The sequence below is a fragment of the Hemiscyllium ocellatum genome, chromosome 4 (genome assembly GCF_020745735.1).
Source record: "Hemiscyllium ocellatum isolate sHemOce1 chromosome 4, sHemOce1.pat.X.cur, whole genome shotgun sequence".
Taxonomy (NCBI): Eukaryota; Metazoa; Chordata; class Chondrichthyes; order Orectolobiformes; family Hemiscylliidae; genus Hemiscyllium; species Hemiscyllium ocellatum.
In genome coordinates this window covers 71410899-71438153 of record NC_083404.1, presented here as the reverse complement: position 1 = coordinate 71438153, position 27255 = coordinate 71410899, and the positions used below count along the sequence as shown (strand labels likewise).

The window sequence follows — 27255 nt, the reverse complement described above, 5'->3', positions numbered from 1 at the left end:
CCTTTGTTTTATATTGTGCTTCTCAGCAAAATGAATTACCCTGCATGAAATTTCAGCCTCGTTTGTCCATTGCAGCAGCCTCTCTAGGTTTATAACACATCAAGATTTGTCATCCGCAAATTCTGAAATTGTATCCATAACACAAAGTCTGGGTCATTCATCAAAATCAGGAAAAGCAGTAGACCAAACATTAATCCCCAGGAAAATGCAATAATTACCCAATATCTTGCGTGCAAGAGGGAAGGGAATGTTGTGGCCTTTACATGAAATGAACCTTCTGGTTTCACGAGAGACATGAAGAGGATGGGAGAACTCAAATCTGCTATTACAAGACCAATGTGCATTTTAGGATGTGTGGCCAAGATCACTCAAATACTTATATACTTAGCAACAACATGTTATCTCTATTGGTCTTGAACTAGGTTTCAGAAAGCACCAGAAACACTATTCTCTTCTAACTGCTAATATAGTAAAGTCTTTGCTATCTGGATTCCAAGCATTCAAACTTACCCTTTTGAATCTGGGATGCCAGCTTCACACACAAAAAAGCAGATGCTTAGGATCCAGATAACAGGACTCATTTCCATTCAATTCATAATGTGGAAACAGGCCATTCGGCCCAATAAGTCCACTTAGACCTTCTGAAGAGGATCCCACCCTCCCTTTCCTTGTAACCCTACATTTCCCATAGCTAACACAACTAACCTACACATCCCTGAACAGTGCGGGCATCTTCCCACACTGTATTCTATCTCTCACTTCTTTACCAACTCTCCTTGCTTGTCCAAGTCCTTCTGTTGCCTCCTCAAAAAATCTGTCCTTCACCAGCAAATAATAATGCTCTAAGTTCCTTCATTCAGCTCATTAACATCAAATGTGAATAGTTGTGCTTCCACTGATTCCTGAAGAACACCATTAATCGCCAGCTACCATCATGTAAAACCTGTATACCTGCTTTCTGCTTTTTTGCCAGTCAGCCAAATCTAAATCCATGTCAGTACTTTGCCCCTAACTTTGTCTTATGTTAGTTAGCAGCCTCACGTATAATACGTCATCAAAGATCTTTGGGAAACCCAAATAGTTCATGTCCATGGCTCACCTTTGTCTAAATTGCTTGTTACCTCTTTGAAGAATTCTAACAGATTTGCCAGGCATATCCTCCTATCATGCTGATTCAGCCCTATTGTACTTGGACTTCTAAGTACTCTGTAATCTCATCTTTAAATAAAAGGCTGTACAATTTCACGGATTGAAGTCACGCGAACTGGTCTACAGTTTCCTATCTTCTGCTTCCCTCCCATCTTAAACAGGGGTGTTACATTTTCCAGGGCTCTGAGATGTTCCCGGACACCACTGATTGCTGAGACATCACCACCAATGCTTCCACAATCTTCTCAGCTATCTCCTTCAGAACTCTGGGGTGCAGTCCATCTGGTCCAGGATATTTATCCATCTTGAGATCTTCGAGTTTTCCTAACATCAATTACACTCATCTCTGTCCCCTGATTCTCTTGAAGGTCTGGCATGGTGCTGGTATCTTCCCTGAAAAAACTGACGCAAAGTACTATTCAATTTCTTCATCAGTTCTTTACTCCCTACACTACTTCCTCAGCCTCATTTTCCAGTGGTCCACTCTTGCCTCTCTTACCTTATATACATGTAAAAATACATATTATCCAGTGGCCTTTACCACTTGTTCGGAAAGACTACCTCGTAGACATTCCATAAATTTTTTTTTGAGATCGACTTCCAATCTGATTTGCAGTCCATCTGCATATTGAAGTCCCCATGATTACTGTAACAGTGTCTTCCACACATGCCCTTTCAAATCCTGACATTTTTTCCCCCAATATCCTGACTACTGCTAGGAAATCAGCATAGTGTTTTAATCCTTCGCATTTCCTCACCTTCACCAACACAGATTCTACACATTCTAACTCTGCATCAGTTCTTGTTCTCAATTTAATTGTTTGTTACTAACAAGGCACCCTGTCCCTTCTGCTTGTCCTTTTGACAGGATGCTTTTCCTTGGATATTTAGTTCCCAACCTTTAGCCCTTGCAGCCACAGAGTTAGAAGTTTTCAGCATGGAAATGGGTCCTTTGGTCCAACTTGTCCATGCTGCCCAGTTTTCACAATTAATCTACTTCTATTAACCTGCGTTTGGTCCATATCTATCCTGTCCACGTGCCTATTCAATGTTTCAAAATTGTACTCGCAGCCCATTCCAGATACTGACCACACTATGATAAAATGGTCCCGTTGTACACTTTTGTATCTCTCCCCTCTCATCTTAAACCTACGGGCTCGCCTTTCATGGGGAAAAGCTGTTGACCATCTATCCTTCCAAGCCTCTGCTGATTTTATAGACCTTTAACTCTGTGATACCTAAAGTATCATGCCTGTCAACTTCAATCTGCATAACAAGCTAATTTTCCTTGCTTCATATTCTGCATGCATTTAAGTACAACACTCACAGTTTGTTATTAACTGCTCATCTTCTCAAAACTGTCCTGTTACCTGCAAGTTAGATTCCTGATCTTTTCCATATACTGCCTTCTATTACTTGTTCTGGAAACTTTAATGACCTCTACTGAGCAAACCTCTCCCCAGTCTTCAAACTTTTTCCACAATCTTCCATGAAGTCAAACCTGTTTCTCCTGCTACAATCCAATGGTTATTACTCATTTGGTTCTCTTTTCAACTGAGCCTGGCTTGTCATATTCCCTCAGCAGAACCCCTCTCCTCTTTCTAGTTATATCACTGGACCATGACAACTGGATTTTGCCCTCCCACTTCAAATTCTTCTGCTCCCAAACTCTAGCACTAAGCAAACTCTTGATCCACAGAGAACAGTCGCTATTTCCCACACTATACTATTCCTAATTCGATCTCATTTCTCTTTTCTCCCCCGTCTTCAATGGCTCCCTGTAATATGAGTTTGCTCATCCTCCCTATACTGCCACTCTCACCTACAGAGGGATCAAGAATTGCTAGCCTGTTAGACACATTCAACAGCTGAGCACAACCACCTAGATCCCTCTACCTGCCTCACTCTCAGTCATATCTTCCTGTCCCTTACCGCTGACTGAATTAAAAATAGTTAATTTGAGGGATTGGACGGCATCCTGAAACACAGCATCCAGCTCCCCTTCCCTGACATGTCGCTGTGTTGCACCTCCAGATGAGGTGCTCACATCATGCAAATACAAAACATCACCTGGCCCTGCATTCGTATCAATAGTGAGTTCTTACTTTGGCTTTTAAAAACTCCTACTTCGTCCTTTGGTTTGTAGTCTGTAAATACTTCCCTTATTAGACTTCAAACCGAAAAGTAATCTGTAAAAGATAGTCAGATTAGTGGCTATCACCAACCAATGAACGTATAGTTTATCTATGACCTGTTGTGCTGGACCCCGATTCCACATTTCAATTTATCCTGTTTAACAAAAGCCTTACAAGCTATGAAACTAAACACAAAGCAAGCAAAAAGTATCTCTTTTCCCTCTATACTGAATTTCCATGATGCCTTCAAATTTCACAAACTAAGGCTGTCTCCAACTCCAAATATGATCAGTCTTTCCTGACTGGACAAGCTCTCTTTTAAATACACTTAGAAACAGAAACAACTGATGCTGGAATCCACAGGAGACAAGAGACTGGAAGAACACAGCAAGCTAGGCAGCATCACAAGGTTGAGAAATCGAGGTTTTGGGTAGAATCCTTCTTCAGGAATGGAGGTGGGGATGGGGGAACTACAGAAAGGCTGGGGAGTTACAGTTATGGGTGGGAAGAGGGGCAAAATGGTGAAGCTGTGATAAGTGAAAACAAGTGGTGGGTACGACCTGGTTGGCACAGCCTGGAGGACTTAGCATTAAGGTTTAATTTCAAATAACTTTACCACCCATCCCCCGTCTCCTCCCCTCTATCCCTTCAACCAAAACTTTCTACCAACTACCAACCAGAGTCATTCCTCCCTTCCCACTGCCACCAACCTATCATCTACAGCTTCCCCAACTCCCACCTCCATTCCTGAAGGTTTGCACCTGGAATGACAACTTCTCCACCTTCTAATGCTGTCTGGCTTGCTGTGTTTAGATTAGACTTAGATTAGACTTACAGTGTGGAAACAGGCCCTTCGGCCCAACAAGTCCACACCGACCCGCCGAAGCGCAACCCACCCATACCCCTACACTTACCCCCTACCTAACACTACGGGCAATTTAGCTTGGCCAATTCACCTGACCCGCACATCTTTGTGACTGTGGGAGGAAACCGGAGCACCCGGAGGAAACCCACGCAGACACGGGGAGAACGTGCAAACTCCACACAGTCAGTCGCCTGAGTCGGGAATTGAACCCGGGTCTACAGGCGCTGTGAGGCAGCAGTGCTAACCACTGTGCCACCGTGCCGCCCAAAACACGTGGCACTGGAAACCTGCCTGGCAGGTCAGACAGGATCCAAGGAGCAGAAGAGTCGACATTTTGGGTGTAAGTCACTGCTGAGCTGAGCTGAGATGACTCTTACTAGTTAAGCTTCAATAGCAATCAATATCTAATGAAGGGACCTTCACACTTCAAGTGACTGACTGATAACTGTCTTTCAGTTAGGTCTGTCAGCCAATTTATTAATCTGTGAACTAGACTACTGAATTTTAAACTTTTAAAATTAAGATAGATTTACCAGTTCTATTCCCACATTGCCTCAAATTACTCAAACTATATGTCTCACTCTAGATGTGATCTCTTCTTCCTTATACAGCTTACTGCTGCTTTGCAATGCTTAGCCCAGCCAATGTCTCAACTTTCTCTCTTGTTTTTCACCATAATCTGGGCAGCATGACTTCCTTAGATATTACTTATTAAGTACCTCAGCCTAAAACTTAAAACACCTTTTCTGGCCCCTAATCACTCTCATTTCTATCAGTTTACTGCTCTTATGGACAGAGAAGATGTATGGATTCCCTTTTAATGGTTCTCATTCCTATTTTCACTTGCTTTTGAACTTTCTATTCAATGTGATTTTCAACCGTACTATCCACTTTTCTGCTTTATCTTATCTTACAACATTATCAAACAAGCTATGTGCTTACTTTATCTTTCCTTGTTACGGAAACATATCTGCAACATACTCAAACGATTGCTTCTTTGAAACCTGGGCATAGTTAACACAAAGACAGAATACTAGTAGACTTGCAGAATGGTGAACAAATTGAGAGCCATTTTCCTGCGATTCACAGCTTGTATGGATACATACTTTGCTTCTTTCCTTGCCTTATCACCACTCTGTTGCGTTTTACTGCACCTCTTGTTACTCAGTTTCTCCTGCCTTAGATCATTTGTTCTTTTCCCTAACCGTTCCATCTTTTCAATTGCTTAAAGCCAATGACATTCCTAATACAGCTGAAAGGTCACTGACTTACAGTAACAGAGATATACTGCATGGAAATAGTCTCTACAGTCCAACTCATCCATGCCAACCAGATATCCTAAATAAATTTAGACTCATTTGCCAGCATTTGGCCCATATCCCTCAAAATCGTTCTTATTCATATGGCCATCCAGGTACCTTTTAAATGCCTTAATTGCACCAGCCTCCATCACTTCCTTTGGCAGATTATTCCATACATGCATCTGCATGAAAAAGTTCTCCCTTGGGTCCTTTTTAAATCTTTTCCCTCTCATCTTAAACCTATGCGGTCTAGTTTTGGACTCCCCACGCTAGAAAAAGAGATTGCCTTTATCCCCTATCCATGCCCCTCATGATTTTATTAATCTCTACAAGTTCTCTCCTGGAGCTTCCAATGCTCCAGGGATAGTTCCAGTCAATTCAGGTTCAAACCCACCAACCCTGGCAACATCCTTGTAAATCTTTTCTGAAAACCTTCAACTTTCACAATATCCTTCCTATAGCAGGGAGACCAAAAGTGCATGAGTATTCCAATAGGGGCCTGAAAAATGTCCTGTGCAGCCACAACATGACCTCCCAACTCCTTTACTCAGTACTCTGACCAATAAAGGCAAGTATAACAAATGTCTTCTTTACTATCCTACCTATTCGACTCCACTTTCAAGGAACTATGAATCTGCCCTCTGAGGTCTCTTTGTTCAGCAACACTCCCTAGGACCTTACCATTAAGTGTATAAGTCCTGTCCCGGTTTACAGTTCCAAAATGCAGTTTCACTTTAATCTAAATTAAACTCTACCTGCCATTCCTCACTCCGTTTGCCCATCTGATCAAGATCCGGTTGTATTCTGAGGTAATCTTCTTTGCTGTCCACTACACCTCCAAATTTGGTCTCATCTGCAAACTTATTAACCGTACCTCCTATAGTCACATCCAAATCATTTATATAAATGACAAAAAGTGGACATAGCACAACGTAGAATGTTAATTTTCCCTTTTCACATTCACTGCCAGATCCAAGTATTCTAGACAATTTGTTTTAGTTTATGATATCATTCAGGCTTTTGTACTGTTTTCATAATGACTTCAGGTGATTTTAATCGTTACAACTTTTTAGTCTTTTCTGTTATTACAATCTGTAACTTACTTGTTGGTGCTGACAAGAACTTCAAGCTGTTTACCTGAAGTATGCGGTGGTTCCCGATGTACAAATAATACAATTAATTGCACTAGGTGAGTGTAGGGCTGTTATTTATGCAAATACAGGAGCTACCTTTACTCTGCTACAGAACAGGCATGGCACTGAGAAAGGATCAGAACCAATTGAAGGCTTGCCTGAAACCAGGAAACTTTACGTGGATAAGTAGTAAGAGATTGCAAAAAGGTTAAAAAGAGCTGATGATCAGTGGTACTCCTGCAGCTTGGTCCAAACTCAAATAACATTGGGCCTGATGTATGTGTATGTTTCAGGAACTTGGAGTAGCCTGTGAATTTGGTGCTGAGAGGAAACAGATGCTTTTTGCTTTTCTTTTGCAAGGTCTTTTTAACAGAGTAAACTGCAGCCAAGAGTCAGAGGCCCAGGACAAAACAGATCAACATTATAGGAAAACTGTAAATTTGTTGACTCATCATTAATTTGACAGTAAGTTAATTTCAGATTAAAGACAAATAAGAGAAATATTTTACAGATTAAAAAGTGATTATTGGAAATTAAGTATGATTACAAAAGATGTACAGGTCAGGTTAATTGGCCATGCTAAATTGTTCATTGTGTTAAGTGCATCAGTTGGGGGTAAATGAAGGGAAATGGGTCTGGATGGGTACTCGTTGGAGGGTTGATGTGGACTTGTTGGGCTGAAGGGCCTGTTTCTACAGTGTAGGAAATTTAATCTAAAAAACAAGGAGGTGCAGGGCCAAGTGATGTGTTGTACCTGCAAGATGTGGGAGCTGGTGGATCACATTATGGCTTACATTGACATTTGTCACAAATGCCAGCAAGCAAATTTTAAAGGCGACAAAGGGTTAGTAAGAGATAAAGAGAGCAATAAATAAATAATGAAAACGATCACAAAATGTAGGATAGCACTTAAAAAGAAAGAATAGCTAAAACAAATGTTGGCTCCTTGGTAGATGCAATTGGGGATTACACTGGAGAACATGGAAACAACAGTCACTAAATCAATATTATGCTTCAGTTTTCACAGTCGAAGACACAAGTACCATCCCACCAGCAACAGGTAACGCTGAAGGAGAAACTAAGATCAAACATCATCACTCAGGACAAAGTACTGAGTGATCAACTTGAACTGAAGGCAGTCAAGTCTCCAGGAACTGAATGCCTGCATCCCAGTGGCAGCAGAGATGATAGATCCACTGGTGATAATATTCCATAATTTCCTGGATGTAGAAAAGGTTCCAGTGCACTGAAAAGACGCTAAACATAGATTCAAACTGTAGAGACCCATCAACTCACCAAGTTCACCGACAAAAATATACTCCTACCCACAAAAGTGGCATAATTCGAATGTTTTGACACTTCTAGTGCTCATCCAAGTGCTTTTTAAAGTTTGAGGTTTCCCATCTCAACTACCCTCCCAGACATTGCATCTTCTGTGTCAAAGCGTTTCCTTCAACACCCCTCTAAACCCTTCACTTTAAAATCACACCCATTTTTACTGGCCCTTCAACTAAAGGAAACAGCCACATTCTCCCTCTATCTATTTACGCCTCTCAATCTTATACATGCCTATCAGGTTCCCCCTGCTCTGCTCCAAAGAAGAAAACCTGAGCTCTCCCAGCCTCTCTTCTGATAGAAAAGCATGCAGTACTCCCAATGTGCATAAAGCGCACTGGCTCCAGTCACATAAAGTGTTGTAACCCAATTTTGAATCCATCTTGCCAAGTTACCCTGGATCTATCTGCTTTTATTTTATCTGCTTTATCAGGTTCCCATGTGGGACCTTATCAAAAGCCTTGTTAAAATACATATAAACTACACCCGCATCCAAACACTTGTCACTTCCTTGAAAAATTCAGATTTCACCTGTGCACGAGGTGATAAATTAACTTAAAAGCAAGAGAAGTGGAACTAACTGAAAAATTCTGTAGTGAGCATGACATGGATCTGATGGAAAAAAATGACTTTATTGAAGATATAATGACTAAAATATAAACTTAAATTATAAAAGCATCACATTCCTGACCAAGTAATTTTCTTACTTTAAATTCAGGATGGAAAGTGAAAAGGAAGGTCTCCCCAGTTCCATAAAAACAATCGCTAATCTTGAACGGTTCTGATGCTAGGGCACCAAATATCTGTGGATATAAAATTGAACAATGGAAATCAGTTAATAAAGAAATGATTAATAAACCATATTCATTAGGCCACCAATCAATTTCGTTTATACTCTTGTGAAATCTTGCTGATATTACATCAGCCCATGGTATCTTCATGTACCCCGCTCAAGCTTGTGCAATGTCCAAAATGGAATGGATTTGTTTTTACCCCGGGCACAGTAGGTACAAGGTGAAGTGGATCAAGCGAACACAGTCGAGAATAATGGCTGGGTGGACCACATCTCACTCTTTAGAAAGCAGCAGCAGACAAGAACAGTGAAGCTGGATTATAATGGGATAAATAAAATGGTAAAAGTAAACTCGCCATTGTCCCAGAGGGCAGCTCTCTCGTTGGAGAAAGACAACTGGTGATGGTTTAACCTGAGGGTCACCATACCTCACGAGAGGAGTGAGGTTGAGAAGGAGAGTCCTTCATGGTAACCTCGGCTAGTATGGGAATTGAACCCATGCTGTTGATATTACTCTGCATTGCAAACAAAAGTAGCAAACCACTGAGGCAAAAGGAAGAAGTTAAAGATGACAAAAGTTGGAAATACCAAGTATCACAGAATGAAAATTAAAGGACTATCAGATCAACAGCTTATTCAGAAAATTTCAGTATTTGATATATTGATATTTCATTCACAATTAATGGCACTCTATAAGTGTTTCTCCTATAGTGCCATAGTTGCATTCCAGTGAAATCTTGCTTAATAGAAAATCACTTAATATAAACAATGGGGCCCGTAGGAAAAGTGGGGTTGGGGCAAACTAGCCAAAAAAATTATTTACGATTGCTCGAAAATCACCCAAAAGTACAGCATAGCCTGAATAAAAGTTGAAGTCATACTTAATTGATGAAACAAAAGTAAACGAAACACAGCACATTTAAAAAATTAAGGAAGCTGCTCTCTGTACAGCACCTCTCACATAAAGCTGATCAGTTGGCTGCTGACATCGGCACATGCATGAAGATCGGTACGGCATGAAGATCGGCACTGACATCGCACATGCGCAGAATTACACGGACACCAGCGCATGCGTAGAATAACATGATGCTCAGTGGACATCGGCATACGCCCAGAACGGTGTGGCAATTTCAATGTGGATATTGGCGCGTGCGCGAACTGATCTCTGCTGGAATTGCGTTATTGTGAACAGAGAAAAGCGATCTTGAAAATACAGCTCCTTAATTCTTCGGTGACGTTACAGCCAAATCAGGCTGCAGAAACACGATATCACAGAACTGTGTGTAAAAAGTAATAAAAGTAATATGTCTTGTTCTTTGAATATCCATGCTGTACCTGGCCATCGCTATCTTTAATAACGAGCAGCATCGGTGTATCAATACCAGTCATACTACGGTACAGTGTTTTCAGACTCATGCCATGCTTCGCAGTACTGTAAATTAGGGTCCACGGGTAACCGACAGTTCGTGGAGGAAGATTTTTTGCAAGCTGAAATTCATATAAAACAATTAACAGTGAATATTTAAAAATCAAATGCAACAACATTCAAGTGCAATTTTACTACTTTTACTCTGTTGCAGAATTTCTACCACCACTAATACGAGGCAAAGTTTATTAGCTTGCTGGGGAGGTTAGTGGTGATATCCTGGGGATAGTCCACATCACAATAGAGGTGGTGTTGGATATATGAGATAATGTTTGAAGGTGGATAAATCTTCTAGTCCTGGTCAGATATATCCAAGAAGACTGCAAGAGGTTAAAGAAATTGCGGAAACCCTGGCTGATATTTTTGCATCGTTAGCTATGGGTGGGGTCTTGGAAGACTGGAGGGTAGCAAATGTTGTGCCATTACTTAAGAAGGACTGTTAAGAAAAGCCTAGGGACTGTAGACCAGTAAACTTAACTTCTGTGGTGGGTAAGTTACTTGAGAAGATTCTGACGGTTACAATATACATGCATTTGGAAAGACAGGATTGGATTAGAAGCAGTCAGCATGGCTTTGAGAGTGGGAGAAGATGCCTCATAAATTTGTTTGAGTTCTTCGATGAAGTCACCAAGAGGGTCGACGTGGGCAGGGTGGTAGACGTAATCTATGTGGATTTCAGTAAGGCATTTGATAAGATTCCACATGGTAGGCTGGTCTGGAAGGTTAGATCGCATGGAATCCAGGGTGAGCTGACAAAGTGAATACATAATTAGCTTGATGGTAAGTAGGAGAGGGTAACAATGGAAGGATGCTTGTCGGACTGGAGGCCTGTGATGAGTGGGGTGCCTCAAGTATCAGTTACTGGGCCCACTACTTTGTTATCTATGATTTGGACAAAAATGTACAAGGCTTGGTTAGTACATTTGCAGAGGACACTAAAATAGCCAATCTCGTGGACAGCGAAGAAGGTTACCAGAAATTGCAGCAAGACCTTGATCAGCCTGGAAAGTGGACTGAGAAATAGCAAGTAGAGTTAACTATTGGCTAGTGCGAGGTCTTCCATTTTGGAAATTCAAATCAACATACGGGTTTCATTGGTCTTAAGGAGTGTAGCGGTACAGAGGGACCTTGGAGTTCAGGTTCAGAGTTCTCTGAAAGTGGAGTCAAAGGTAGGCTGGGCAGTAAAAGAGGCTTTTGGCACACTGACCATCAGTCAGGGCAATGAGTATAGAAATTGGGAAGTTATGTTTTCGTTGTACTGGATGTTGGTGAGCTGCACATGGAGTAGTGTTCAGTTTTGGTCACCTTGTTATCGGAAGGATATTATTAGATTGTAGAAAGTGCAAAAGAAGTTTACAAGCATGTTGTCTGGTCTCAATGGTCTGAGTTATAGAGACATCAGCATGGAAACAGGACCTTCAGTCCAACTCGTCCACGCTGACCAGGGCTTTTGCCTGAAACATCAATTTTCTTGCTCCTCAGATGCTGACTGACCTGCTATGCTTTTCCAGCACCACACTCTCGACTCGTCTCCAGCATCTGCAGTCCTCACTTTTGCAAAAGTCCCATTTGCGAGCACTTGGCCCATATTCCTCTTAAACCTTCCTATTCATATTCCCATCCAGATGCCTATTAAATGTTGTAATTGTACCAGCCGCCACCACTTTCTCTGGCAGCTCATTCATACAGGCACAACCCTCTGTGTGAAAAAGTTGCCCCTTCAGTCGTTATTAAATTTTTCTCCTTTCACCTGAAACCTATGCCCTCTAGTTCTGCACTCCCACATCCAAAGGAAAAGACCTTGTCTATTTATACTATCCATGCCTCTCATGATTTTATAAATCTCGAAGGTCACCCCTCAGCCTGTTCTGCTCCAGGGAAAACAGCCACAACCTATTCAGCCTCTCCCGTAGCTCAAACTCTTCAATCCTGGCATCTTCTCTGAACTCTTTCAAGTTTCACAACATCCTTCCGATAGGAGGGAGACCAGAATTGCATGCAATATTCCAAAAATAGCCTCACCAATGCCCTGTATTGCTGCAACATGACATCCCAATTCCTATACTCAATACTCTGACCAATAAAGACAAGCATACCAAATGCCTTCTTCACTATCCTATCTACCCGCAACTCCACTTCCAAGGAACTATGAACCTGTACTCCTAGGTCTCTGTTCAGTAACATTCCCTCGGAACTTCCCGTTAAGGATACACGTTCTGTTCCGATTTGCCTGTCCAAAATGCAGCACCTCACATTTATCTAAATTAAACTCCATCTGCCACTTCTCAGCCCATTGACCCATCTGATCCCGTTGTACTGAGGTAACCTTCTTTCCTGTCTACCACACCTCCAATTTTGGTGTCATCTGCAAACTTATACCCCCAATATTCACATCCAAATCATTTATATCAATGATAAAAAGGAGTGGATTCAGCACCAAATGTGAAAAGCTACTCTCCACCACTACTGTGTCTTCTACCTTGGAGCCAGTTATGTCTCAAAATGGATAGCTTTCCCTGAATTTCATGAGATCAAACCAGCTAGCCAGTTTGCCATGAGGAACCTCGTTGAATGCCTTACAGAAGTCCATATATACCATATCTACAGCTCTGCCCACATCAATCCTCTGCTACTTCTTCAAGAAACTCAACCATGTTGGTGAAGCATGATTTTCTACACAAAAAGCCATGCTGACTATCCCTAATTAGTCCTTGCCAGATTAGGAATAGTCAGCCCTGATACATGTAAATCCTGCCCCTCAGGATTCTCTCCAACAAGTTGCCCACCACCGATGTCAGGCTCTTCGGTCTATCGTTCCCTGGCTTTTCCTTAGCATTTTCCTGAAATAGCGGCACCTACAAGTCTTCTGGCACCTCACCTGTGACTATCGATGATACAAATATCTCAGCAAGGGGCTCAACAATCACTTCTCTGCCTTTCCAGAGTTTGAGAGTATACTTGATCAGGTCATGGGAATTTATCCAGTTTTTGGTGTGTCAAGACATCCTGCACCACCTCCTGTACAATATGGACATTTTTCAAGGTGTCACTGTCGTCCCAGTTCCCTATCCCCATATCAATTGGAGCAAACACTCAGAGACACAGTATGGCTTTACCTCCTTTGTCTTTCTTCCGGGATCTGGTAGATGAGAGAACGATTGCCCATGTGCACAGAGACATGAGTTCTCTTGAAAAGCAGACTCCTAACAAATTATATAGTCATCCACAGGGAGCAGCTTCCAAGGCAACATCCACTCTGATTGGGTGACCGTTACAATCAGTGAGCATCAACAATAAAGATTAAGCTATCTGGCACTATAGCATGGATGTTCCTAGCCTTGTAAATTGGCTGCGCATACTGAATATTTTCCTCCATGTACATAATGAATGCTTTTTCACTTCGTTAACCCATTACCCTTGTCTCCAGCACCTCAATGTTTACTGCAAGTTCTTAGATGGTCAAAGTCATGCCAGTTGAGCCTTTGTCTCACACAACACAAAACTTAACTCTTTCCCTACCTGCTCATACCTTATATACTTTTTCATCACCATCTATTTTCCCACATTCTATATATCCCCAGACCTTCTCCACTGTAAACACAGATGCAAAATACTCATTTAGTATCTCCCAATCTCCTGCTGCACCATGCATCGACTGCCTGGCTGACCTTTGAGGGGCCTAATTCTCTCCCTAGTCACCCTTTTGTCCTTAATATGTTTATAAAATCCCTTTGGATTCTTCTTAACCCTATTTGCCAAAACTCTCTCATGTCCCCTTTTTGCCCTCCCGATTTCCCTCAAGTATACTCCTACTGCCTTTATACCCTTCTATGGCTTCTTTCTTAACCAAAACCTCAATTTCTCTAATCATTCAACATTCCCTACATCTTCCAGCCTTGCCTTTCACCCCAACAGAAATGTACTGTCTTTGGACTCTCATTTTCTCATTTCTGAAGGCTTCCCATTTTCCAGCTGCCCCTTTACCTGCGAACATCTGCCTCCAATCAGCTTTTAAAAGTTCTTGCCTAATACCATCAAAATTGGCCTTCCTCCAATTTAGAACTTCAACTTTTAGATCCAGTCTATCCTTTTCCATCACTAGCTTAAAACTAAGAGAATGATGGTCATTGGCCCCAAAGTGCTCTCCCATTGACACCTCAGTCACGTGAGCTGCCTTATTTCCCAAGAGTAGGTCAAGCTTTGCACCTTCTCTAGTAGGTACATCCACGTACTGAATCAGAACATTTTCTTGCACACACTTAAATTCCTATCCAAATGAACCCTTCACACTATGGCAGTCCCAGTCCATGTTTGCAAAGTTAAAATCCCCTATTATTCTTACAGGTAATTGAGATCTCTTTGCAAATTTGCTTCTCAATTTCCCGCTCACTATCGGGACTCTATACTACAATCCAATAATGGAGATCATCCCTTTCTTATTTCTCAGTTCCACATAAATAACTTCCCTAAATATATTTCCGGGAATATCCTCCCTAAGTACAGCAGTAATGCTATCCCTTACAAAAAGTGCTACTCCCCCTCCTCTCTTGCCTCCCTTTCTTTCCTTCCTATAACATTTGTATCCTGGAACATTAAGCTGCCAGTCCTGTCCATCCCTGAGCCAAGTCTGTAATTGCTATGATGTCCAAGAGTAATGTTGCTCTTGCAATGAAATAAATGCAGTTTGATTTATCAATCCTGCCTTGTTCCTTGCTTTGTTCTTGCCTGCCCTGTTTGACTCACTCCTTTTCTCAATTGCACGAGTCTCAGATTGATCTTTTTCCTCACTATTTCCCTGGGTCCCACCCCACACCTTCCTAGTTTAAAAGACCTCCTGCACAGCTCTAGCATTTCTCCCTCCCAGTATATTAGTCCCCTTCCAATTCAGGTGCAATCCATCCTTCTTGTACAAGTAATTTCTACCCAAGATGAAATTTCAATGATCCTAAAAATGTGAATCCTTCTCCCTTGCACTAGCCCCTCAGCCACACATTCATCTGCTCTATCCTCCTATTGCTACCCTCACTAGATCATAGCACCGGGAGTAATCCAGATATTACTACCTTGGAGGACCTCCTTTTTATATTCCTGCCTAACTTTTTATATCTTCCCTTCAGAATTTTATCTTTTTCCCTTCCTACGTCATCAGTTCCAATGTGTACAATAACCTCCTGCTGGTCCCTCTTTCCTGAGGACATTCTGCACCCTCTCGGAGATGTCCTTGATCCTGCCATCAGGGAGGCAACACACTGTTCTGATTTTTCGCTGCTGGCCCCAGAAACATTTGTCTGTACTTCTGACTAGAGAATCTCCGATCACAATCGAATGCTAGGAACCAGATTTATCTCTCATTACATTAGAGCCATTCTAGGTACCAAAAACTTGACTGTTGGCGCCACATTTCTCTAAGAGTCCATCACCCCGTACATTTTTCAAACAGCATACTTGAGATAGCGATACCTGCCTACCCCTGCTACCTTTCCTGCAATTAACCCATCTACTTGACTGTACCTGCGGCTTTTCTCCCTTCCTGCCATCCATCACACCTTCGAACTCTTGTAAATTTCTCATTGACTCTAACTGCTGCCCCAACCAATCCATGTGATCTGATAGGATTCGCAACTAAAGATACTTCCTGTAGACATTGTCATCAGTGACACGGACTCCCTAAACTCCCACATCCTACAGAAAAACACATTACTCTGCTAAAGGACATTTTTGTTTATTCACAATCCATACTCCCAGAAAATAGCATAATCTTATTGCTCTTAAAAAAAAACTGCTTCAGGCTAACAAAGTACTTTTGGTTTATATTTTTAAAATTTAATCAAAAAACCAGATCTTAATAAAACACGCAATCAAGAAAGAGGATTTACAGCAAGGTTGGGTCGGACAAGCTAGGACTTTCTTCAGACCATAGGAAACCGAAAGGGGACCTTATAGAGGTGTATAAGATCATGAGAGGCATGGATAGAGAGAATACACTAAGTCTTTTTCCCAGGGTTGGGAATGGAGGACAAGAGATCATCAATTTAACGTTAAAGGGGAAAGAATAAAAGGGAACAAGAGACACAATTTATATTTTTACAAAGAGGGTACTACGCATATGGAATGAGCTGCCAGAGGAAGTGGTTGAAGTGAAAAGAATTATAAGGACATGGGCCAGCTGCAGGGAAATGGGATTAGCATGGACCTATTTGGGCTAAAGAGCCTGTTTCCGTGCTGTTGGACTCTATGACTCTAAAACAACGATATGGAGGACACAACCTAACTTCTGTTGGTTTCTGAAAACAGTATTTTTGTTTTGTGCCAAGGTTCAGATTTAGCCAAAGGGCAAGCAAAGGTCACTCCCAGAAGGCAGAATATAACCGTCTGCCCTCATCATTGTATTCAAGCTATTACCATCATTTAAAGCCTCATCACCAATACCTTGGGTGAGGTAGGAATCAACCTTGAATAGAACTGGTGACTCAGTGGTTAGGACTGCTGCCTCACAGCACCAGGGGCCTGCGTTCGATTCCATCCTCAGGTGACAGTCTGTGTGGAGTTTTCACATTCTTCTGCGTGGGCTTCCTCTCACAATTCAAAGTTCTGCAGGTTAGGTGAATTGGCTGTGCTAAATTGCCCACAATATTCAGGGATGTGTAGGTTAAGTACATTAGTCAGAGGAAATGCCGAGCAATAGGGTAGGGGAATGGGTCTGGGTGGGATACTCTTTGGAGGGTCGTTGTGGACTTGTTAGGCTGAAGGGCCTGTTTCTGATTCTAACTCTGGTGAGCAGGACAGAGATAACATCTTTCATCAACATGATCAGAGGCCTAACGACACTCCTCTTGAACAGTGGGATTTGAACCTGGATCTCCTGCCCAGAGGACAGAGTAGAAGTGCTCTTAAACACAACTGAACGTTCTTTCCCTCAAAACATCAAATTGTTCATGTATATCTTTTCCATCTGTTAACCATCACCAGTTAATCATCTATGTTTCCAATTGAATAATTTACATTCAAAGCCTGTTACAGGCAATGTAAGCCATCAAATGGGAAGGGAGGGGTCAGGAGAGAAAGTGGGGGCTAAATGAAAATAGTGCTGGAATGAAAGGCAGGGTGTTCTGTGGCAAAGATTTTAAACCTAACCCTTGTCACTTAAATGGCATGATGAAATACCCTTTGTTTGTCTGGATAACAGCAGCACAAATAACACAAGAAACTTGACACCATCGCCAAAATGGTCGGCAATCCATTCACTTCTTCCTGCACTGCCTTAACCACAAAAAAATGCAGCAACTCAAATGAACCTTCCAAACGTGCAACCTCTCACAGGGGATTAAGGTCACCAAATAATAGGAAATTGACCATCTGCAAGTTCCTCTTGGGTCACCCCAACTTGGAAACATGTCACAGTTCCTTCACTATTATTGGGTCAAAATCCCAAGTTTCTATTGCAACAGCATAGAAATTTACAGCACAGAAATGGGCCCCTTGGCCTAGTTTGTCCAATTCACCCAGTTTTCACAATAATCTAGATCCTTTTCCCAGTTTGGTCCATATCTCTCCCTATCCATCATGTAGCTGTCCAAATGTTTCTCATATGACAAAATTATAGTAGCTGCCACCACCACCTCTGACAGCTCGTTCCAGACACTCATTCACCATGTGTGTAAAAGAATGATCTCTCCCGACTCTTTTGTTTCTCTCCCATCTTACCTTAAACCTATGCCCATAAGGTTTAGTCACCACTATCATGGAGAAAAGCTGTTGGCTATCTAGGTTATCTATGCTTCTCATGATTTTATAGATGTCTATAAGGTCACCCCTCAGTCTCCTATGCTCTGGGGAAGTAGTTCCAGCCTCTCCTTATAACTCAAACCTTCTAGTCCAGGTAGCATCCAGTAAATCTTTTCTGCACTCTTTCTAGTTAAATTATATTCTTTTCCATAGTGTGACCAGAACTACATACAGTAATCCAAATGTCTCTTTACCAATGTTCATGTACTGAGACGATATGTACTACAATGATTCAAGAGTACAGATCATCGCCACCTTCTCATGGTGAATTAGCAAAGGGGAGCATACATTGATCTTGTTGTCAATGATGCTGACATCCCATGTATAAATGAAACAGACCTCATCATATTCTCCACTGGTGATTTGTAAAACAATTTCAGTTGCAAAATAAGAAAAGTGGCATTTACAAATGAACAGTTTTGTCTATGAATAAAATATCAGCAATTCACACTGTTAAATAGCCAAAAAATTAAGAATATGCCCAATTGTCCGGACTCCAGCTCATTGATGTCCATCAGGATCCTGTAGAAATCCAGGTGCAGGACCTACATAGATGTTCTCTGCTACGTTTCAACTTCCAATAACAACCTGTCTTCTCTCGGGCCACTTTGCTCATACTTTTATTCTGATCTAGTCAGATGTTACCTGTTCACCATCTTCCAACTTAAAAGCTGACCAATCCCACTCTCGATGTGACAGAACTGCGCTCTCATCCATTCTCTCACTCATCATTTGAATTGGAGCTTTAAACTTAAGCTGTATTCTGTAGCTAGTGTCATTCTAAATGAGTTTTCTCCATCTCTCTTTTCAACGCAAATAATGTTTTCTTCCTCATGTTCTTTCCTCATCTGATTTGACAAAAGAGTGAATTTACACTTTAGTTCTTGCATTATTTATCTAACTAAACTTCAATCTGCAGTTTTTGGAGATATGAGGGAGATGAATTGCCCTGTTCACTCACTTTCTAAATATCAAACTATGCAATGGCATGTTTCATCTACAGATATTACTAATTGCTCCATTAGCAGATTATGGTCCAAAGCCACACACTGCCAATGTTGTATCTGAGACCTTCGCCAAGCCAAAAAGATGCTCACCACTGTTTATTGGGTGGGTAGCCTACACTGCAGCGCATGCCTTTACTTTTTATACAATATCGGTGGTAGCAAGATGGGATCCTTAAATGGTCTGTTAGCCTTGTAATGGAAAGACTGTCCTCAAAACGCTTCAGAAGGGACCAAATCGGAGAGTTGGGGATAGCAACAGGGCCTTCATCTCACACCTTATATACCTCCCAAGAAGCATTAATTTCCACCCATGGAGTCACAGCAGAAGACGGGAAAAACCTGACCTTCCGTCTCAAGATTCATAGCCCTGTCAATTTTAGCACTTCAAATGTACATAAGTAAGCAACAAGTCATAACCATGCTTTCAAAGAGTGATCCTTTATATCTTTCCTTGCGTGAAAGGATTTCTCTTCAACTCTTCGAATATAATGTATAAATTACATTCAAATCTATGCTCTCTGCATAACAACACAGATTGCATCAACAAATCTTCCAAGATTGAGTAGCATGGTAACTCAACAGTTAGCACTGCTACCTCACAGTGCAAGGGACCCGGGTTTGAATCGTGCCTTGGGCAACTGTCTGCGTGGGTTTCCTCTGGGTGCTCCGATTTCCTCCCACAATCTAAAGGATATGCAGGTCAGGTGAACTGGCCATGCTACATTGCCCATAGTGATAGGTGCATTAGCCAGGAGTTAATATAGGGTGGGGGAATGGGTCTGCGTGGGCTACTCTTTGGAGAGTCGGTGTGGACCCGTTGGGTCGAAGGGTCTGTAGGGAATCTAATCTAAGCGTTTAAAAAATCCCAGTTTATCCAATCTTTGTCAAAGTTCTCCATTCCTGACCACATCCTGGAAAATCTTCCTTGGTCACAGTGTCAGGTTCCACAGGGTAGATGTGTCACAAGGTTAGATTACATGGAATACACAGACAACTGGCCCTTTGGATACATAACTAGCTCGAAGGTAAGAGACAGAGGCTGGTCGTGTTGGACTGTTGTTTTTCAGACTGAAGGCCTGTGACCAGTGGTGTACTGCAAGGATCAGTGCTGGTCCACTGTTTTTTGCCATTTATATAAATGATTTGGATATGAATGCAGGATCTGTGGTTAGTAAGCTTGCAGATGACATCAAAATTGGTGTTGTGGCCAGCCAAGAAAGTTATTAGGCGGCACGGTGGCACAGTGGTCAGCACTGCTGTCTCACAGCGCCTGAGACCCGGGTTTAATTCCCGACTGTGTGGAGTTTGCACGTTCTCCCCATGTCTGCGTGGGTTTCCTCCGGGTGCTCCGGTTTCCTCCCACAGTCACAAAGATGTGCGGGTCAGGTGAATTGGCCATGCTAAATTGCCCGTAGTGTTAGGTAAGGGGTAAATGTAGGGGTATGGGTGGGTTGCGCTTCGGCGGGTCGGTGTGGACTTGTTTCCACACTGTAAGTAATCTAATCTTATTACAGAGTATAATGGGACCTAGATCAGATGGGCGAATGGTCTGAAGTGTGGCAATTGCATTTAAATTTAGGTAGGTGTGAGGTGCTACAGTTTGGTAGAGCAAATCAGGGAGAATTTGGGGTTCTGGGAAGTGTTGTTCAATGAAGAGACCTTGGGAGTATAAGTTCATAGCCCCCTTGAAAATGGGCAGATTCAGAGCGGCATTATTGTCTCTCAGCGCCAGGGAACCGGGTTCGATTCCAGCCTCAGGCAAATGTCTGTGTGGAGTTTACACATTTGCCCGGTTTCCCTGGATCATCTGAGGCCGATGAATGACCTTACAGAAATTTATAAAATCATTAAGGACATGGATAGGTTATTCGTCAAGCTCTTTTCCCCAAAACTAGAGGGCATAGGTTTAGGATGAGGGGAAAGATTTGAGAGACAAACAAGGGGCAACTTTTCAAATGTCTGTCACTGCTTCTCTATTGATCTCTCTCTGAACATAATATCCCAGTTTATTTTAGCTGTCTGGTGTATTACAAGAGGGAGATGTCAAGAGTGAGGTGGAAGCAGAGATGGTGCATGTATGGAATGAGCTGCCAGAAGAAGTGGTGAAGGCAGATACACAACTACAAACTTTAAAAAGGCATCTCGACAGGTAGACGAATAGTAAGGATTTAGAGGAATATGGGCCTAATGCTGGCAAATTGGAGTAGATTCATGTAAGATATCTGGTCAGCATGGCCAAGTTGGACCAAAAGGTCTATGATTCCATGACCCTCAGGATAAATTCTTCTTCCTTAATGATTTAAATGGAGATCCCTTATTTAGAAATAAGTGTCCCTAGCTTTCAAATCTCCGAGGAAAGGATGCATTCTCTCAGCAGGATGCTATCAAGCCTCCTCACAATCTTAAGTTTTAATAAGATCACTCCTCTTTCTTCTGAACACCAATGAGGATTGGTCCAACTTTCAACAGTATGAAGCATTTACAAACAAGAACACAAAATAGTCAAGTCTCACCAGGGGATTTAACAAAATGAACTGAGTTAGTACAGTGCAATGATTGTAAGATTCAATAATAATCTTGTTTCAGCATTTACCAGGAAAGTTAACAGTATTAAAATAATATTTGAAGATCAAAATAAGGTAAAAATCGCCCAAGGTAAGAGGGAGGAGATGATCAATAAACCTGTCAAATTTCAGAGCAGGTTCAAATGTCACCAAGCGAGGATCATGTACCAAGAGGTACATCAAAAGAACAAATACATGCATGCACCAATTCAGTAGAAAAGTGAATAGCGCCAGAGAACTCATGGACATAAGGAATTCACTCTTCTGTTGTAGATTAGCAGTTTCAGATAATGCTGGAGGAGAGTACTGGGATAGCTGAAAAAAAAGTCAGTCAAAGAAAACAATTCAAAGGATTAAAGTCGCTGAAAAATTCATTTTGGTCTTGGTAGCTAACAAACATGGGAAATCGGAGTTGAAGGTGGCTCCTTGAGCTTGCTCCACACATAAGATCATGATTGGTCTGATGTAGTCTTAACTTGACTTTCTCCTCTGCATTGTCCCAAAACCCTAAACATCCCAGTCGATCAAAAGTTGTTCTAACACCACTCGATCACCAAGCTGGTCTCTGGGAGGGAATTGCAAACACTTATGACTCGAGAAGAAGTCGCACCTTCTCATTTCTAAAATGTGAGAACCATTATTTGCCTGCAGACGCAATTTGTATAAGAATAGATTTGATTAGATTAGATTCCCAACAGTGTGGAAACAGGTCCTTCGGCCCAACAATTATTCCCTTAAACTTCTCCCCATATTTTATAGTCCTGTGCAAGGAATGTAGGTGGGATTGGGGGGGGGGGGGGGTGGTGGCTGTCTATCTAATGTGCAGTTGGAAAAAGCACAGCAGGTCAAGCAGCATCAGAAAAGCAGGACAGTCCATAAAGTTTGTGCGAAGATTTGTAGCTCGGGTGCTTGCACAAAATACTATATAGGACAAACAGGAAGACAGCTAACAATCCGCATACATGAACACCAACTAGCCACGAAACGACACGACCAGCTATCCCTAGTAGCCACACACTCAGACAACCAGCAACATGAATTCGACTGGGAAAACACTACTATCATAGGGCAAGCCAGACAGAGTACAGCCAGGGAATTCCTAGAGGCATGGCATTCATCCACAAACTCCATCAACAAACACATCGACCTGGACCCAATATACCAACCACTACAGCGGACAGCTGAAACTGACACCCGGAAGCGGCAAGGACAGACCACTATAAATGCCGGAAGAAACATCAAAGAAGCGCTTCGCAGGAGGCTCCAGAGCACTGATGATGTCTCCTAGCCAGGGGACGAAACGTTTGCAACAAAAACTTCCAGCTCGGCGAACAGAACCACTACAGGAACCTTTACCTTTATGCTTTTCTTTACTTCTAAGAGATCCACTTTCTGCTATTATAATTTAATATCCTAGTCCTAACTGCAATGCAAGATTGACCCCAAATGCTTCCATCTCACTCTTGACATCTCCCTCTTGTAATATGCAAGACAGCTAAAATAAACTAGGATATTATGTTCAGAGAGAGAGATCAGTAGAGAAGCAGTGAAAGACATTTAAAAATATATTTCAGAATACGATGAAAAACTTCAAGCGAAAGACCTACCATCCCACGTACCATTAAGGAAAACATCAAACTCAAGAAAAAAGGAAACAATTGCACAAAGTTGGTTGGCAGGTCAGATGACTCATCAGAATACAAAGAATAGCAGAGACTGAAAGGTGAACCAAGACACACACATCAGAGAAGAGGAAAAGCTTTTCATAGGCAACTGAAAAGGAAACAAAAGAAAGAAAAGTGGTCCTCTAGAGGAAAAGAACAGGAAGTTAATAGCAGATATTAAAGAAACAGCGAGTACCTTCTGGTATCATTAGAGAAGTTACAAAAAACTACCAAATATCTTCAAATCAAGGTAAAGATTTGGTGAAATTATGATCACAAGAGATACTGTGCTAAGCAAACTAATGGAGGTGCAGGTTCATTTGTCATCATAGAATCCCTACACTGTGGAAACAGACCATTCCGCATAAGTCCACACTAACTCCCCGAACAGGATCCTACCCAGACTTACCCCATCCCTATACTCATGCATTTCCCATGGCCAATCCACCTAACCTGCACATCTTTGGACTGTGGGAGAGCACCAAAACACCCTAAGGAATCTAATGCTGAAGGGGTGGAAATGAACATGGGTCCCTGGCAGCAGCACTAACTGCTGAGCCACCGCACTACCCCCAGGTCTCAATGGACTTCTTCCTACAGTCTAACAGAGGGGCTAATGAGGTAACAGAAGCTTTGGTGTTAATTTTCAAAAGTTCGAAATTCTGGAAAGATTCAATCTGATTGGAAAGTAGCAAAGAAAACACCTCAGTAAGCTTTGCATGGTCACAAAAGAGAGATCATATCCAGAGTAAGACACTGCCTGTTCGACAATATAATTTGGGGAATTTTGTGGCGGGGAAGGAGTGATTTTTTACTTGCACCCCCTGTTTTCAAGATCATATCTTGAAAGTTATTTTAAAAACAGGATTCAGTGAAGTACAGGATAGGGGCACAGCACAAACAGTGACATCACATGTAAACTAAGTTCACTGGTGGGTGATAGCTACTAATTTAGGTTGCTTTCAGAGTGAAGATAAATGGGGGGGGTAATATTTACAGGTTGCAAATTAAAAGACAAGAAAGAAATTTTTAAAAAATCAAATTAAGATCTAAGTAAATAAAAGTGAGTACAGGGCCAGGTGATGTATTTTACCTGTATGATGTCAGTGCTTGTGGACCTCATTGTGGTTCACAGCAACCACATCTGTATCAAGTATTAGGTGTTTGACGAACTCAAACTCAGTTGATGAGCTGGAGTCAGCTTTGAACCCTGTGACTTATCAGGGAGGGGGAAAGAGTTTCCTGGACACAATTTTTCAGGAGACAGTCACACCATTTAGATTAACAACCGGGTCAGTGGTCAGGGACAGAAGGGTGAATCACAGAATCCTTGCAGTGTGGAAACAGGCCCTTCAGCCTACCAAACTCACACTAACCCTCTGAAGAGTAACTGACCCAGGCCCATTCCCCTACCCTATTACTCTATCTTTAGTAAATAAATGCAAATAACCTACACATTCGTGAACACTATGGGCAATTTAGCTTGCCCAATTCACCTACCATGCACATCTTTGGATTGTGGGAGGAAATCAGAGCACCCGGAGGAAACCCATGCAGACACAGGGAGAATGTGCAAATCCACACAGACAGTCGTCCAAGGCTGGAATCAAACTTGGGCACCTGGCACTGTGAGTTTGGGTGGGTTACTTTTCCGAGGGGCTTTTTTGGGATGCTGTTTGTACAGTCAACGTGGACTCGATGTACCGACTGGCCTGCTTCCATGTTGCAGGATTTTATGACCTATAAGGGGGCATCAATACAGGACTGAGGGTGTTATACTTAAATGCACACAGCCTACAAAACAAGGTAAATAAACTTGCAGTATAGATCGAAATTCACAGGCAGACTTTGGCTATTACAGAGATGTGGCTGCAAGGTGATCAGGACTGGGAACTAAATATCCAAGGATATGCCTCCTATTGAAAGGATAGACAGATGGTGGAGTGACCTATTTGGTAATAAATGAAATTAAGCGTAACAGAGTTCGAGGCCATAGAATCTGTGGGTAGAGTTGACGATCCACAAAAGAGAAAGGACCCTGACAGGAGTTATGTTCAGGCCTCCCTAAACCGTGCTGCCAAAACAAGCTTCATATGAGAACTACTTGGAACAGAATTTCAATTGAGTAAAGATAACTACAAAGATGGGGGAGCCGGCCAGAGTTGCTTGGAATGGGAAGGCAGTGGAACATTAGTGGCAGGAACTTTGAGTCAGAGTGCTACAACACAGAGACAGGCCCTTTGGCGCAATTTGGTCCATGTTGACCAAATGTTTATCCATGCTAACCCCATTTCCTTCTATTTGGCTCACATCCTTATAATCCTTTTCTATCCATGTATTTGTCCAAATGCTTTTTAAATGTTGTTAATTTAACTGCCTCAACCACTTCTGCTGGCAGCTCATTCCATATGCGTACCAACCTCCATGTTAAAAATGTTGCCCCTCAGGTTCCCTTTTATTCTTTCCACTCTCACCTTAAACTGACTCCCTCAAGTCCTCAATTTCCCAACTTTGGAAAAAAAGACTTGAGTGCATTCAACTGTCCATGCCTCTCCTGATCTTACACACCTCTGTAAATGATCCCCCCCTCCTCGGTTTCCTATGCTCTAAAGAAGAGTCCTAGATTAGCGTCATAAGATGTACAGCGTGGAAACAGACACTTCGGTCCAATCTGTCCATGCCGATCAGATATCCCAACCCAATCTCGTGCCACCTGCCAGCTCCTAGCCCATATCCCTCCAAACCTCTCCTATTCATATACCCATCCAAATGTCTCTTAAATGTTGCAATTGTACCAGCCTCCACCACTTCCTCTGGTAGCTCATTCCATACACGTAACCACCCTCTGTGTGAAAAAGTTGCCCCTTAGGTCTCTTTTATATCTTTCTCCTCTCACCCTAAACCTATGCACTCTAGTTCTGGATTCCCTGACCCCAGGAAAAAGACTTTGCCTATTTACCCTATCCATGCCCGTCATAATTTTGTAAATCTCTATAAGGCCTCCGAAACTCCAGGGAAAAAGCCCCAGCCTGTTCAGCCTCTCCCAATAGCTCAAATCCTCCAACCCTGGCAACATCCTTGCAAATCTTTTCTGAACCCTTTCAAGTTTCACAACATCTCCCCGGTAGGAAGGAGACCAGAACTGCATGCAATATTCCAACAGTGGCCTAACCAATGTCCTGTACAGCAGCAACATGACCTCCCACTCCTGTACTCAATACTCTGACCAATAAAGGAAAGCATACCAAATGCCTTCTTCACTATCCTATCTACCTGCAACTCCACTTTCAAGGAGCTATGAACCTGCACTCCTGAGATCTCTTTGTTCAACAACACTCCCGAAGACCTTACCATTAAGTGCTAAGATTTGCTTTCCCAAAATGCAGCAGCTCGCATTTATTCAAATTAAACTCATCGGCCACTTCTCTGCCCATTGGTCCACCTGGTCAAGATCTTGTTGTAATCTGAGATAACCCTCTTCGCTATCCACTACACCCCCAATTTTGGTGTCATCTGCAAACTTACTAACTGTACCTCCTATGCTCGCAGCCAAATCATTTATGTAAATGACAAAAAGTAGAGGACCCAGCACCTATCCTTATGGCACTCTATTGGTCACAGGCCTCCAGTCTGAAAAACTACCCTCCACTACCACCCTCTGTCTTCTACCTTTGAGGCAGTTCTGTATCCAAATGGTTAGTTCTCCCTGTATTCCGTGAAATCTAACCTTGCTAATCAATCCCCTGTGGGGAATCTTGTCGAACGCCTTACTGAAATCCTTATAGATCACACCTATCGCTCTGCCCTCATCAATCCTGTTTATTACTTCCTTAAAAACCTCAAACTTGTGAAACATGTTCTCTCACGCACAAAGCCATGTTGACTATCCTAATCAGTCCGTGCCTTTCAAATACATGTACATCCTGTCCCTCAGGATTCCCTCCAACAACCTGTCCACCACCAACATCAGGCTCACTGGTCTATAGTTCCCTGGTTTGCCCTTACTACCCTTCTTAAACAGTGGCACCACGTTAGCCAACCTCCAGTCTTCCGACACCTCACCTGTGACTACTGATGATACAAATATCTCAGCAAGAG

General features: G+C 42.2%; 1 protein-coding gene across 12 annotated transcripts in view; it reads right to left on the bottom strand.

Moving 5' to 3' along the window:
- The window catches only part of oxr1a (oxidation resistance 1a), a 524990-nt gene that overhangs the window by 6427 nt on the left and 491308 nt on the right, over positions 1 to 27255 (bottom strand). For 10 of the 12 annotated variants that reach the window (XM_060823372.1, XM_060823364.1, XM_060823366.1 and 7 more), the window contains 3 exons: positions 24658 to 24897; positions 10047 to 10199; positions 8626 to 8721 (listed from right to left, as the gene is read on the bottom strand). In XM_060823372.1, the coding sequence (XP_060679355.1) occupies positions 8626 to 8721; positions 10047 to 10199; positions 24658 to 24897 (489 nt within the window). The remainder of the gene's footprint in view (positions 1 to 8625; positions 8722 to 10046; positions 10200 to 24657; positions 24898 to 27255) is intronic. The other 2 variants (XM_060823380.1, XM_060823381.1) reach the window with 1 other exon arrangement.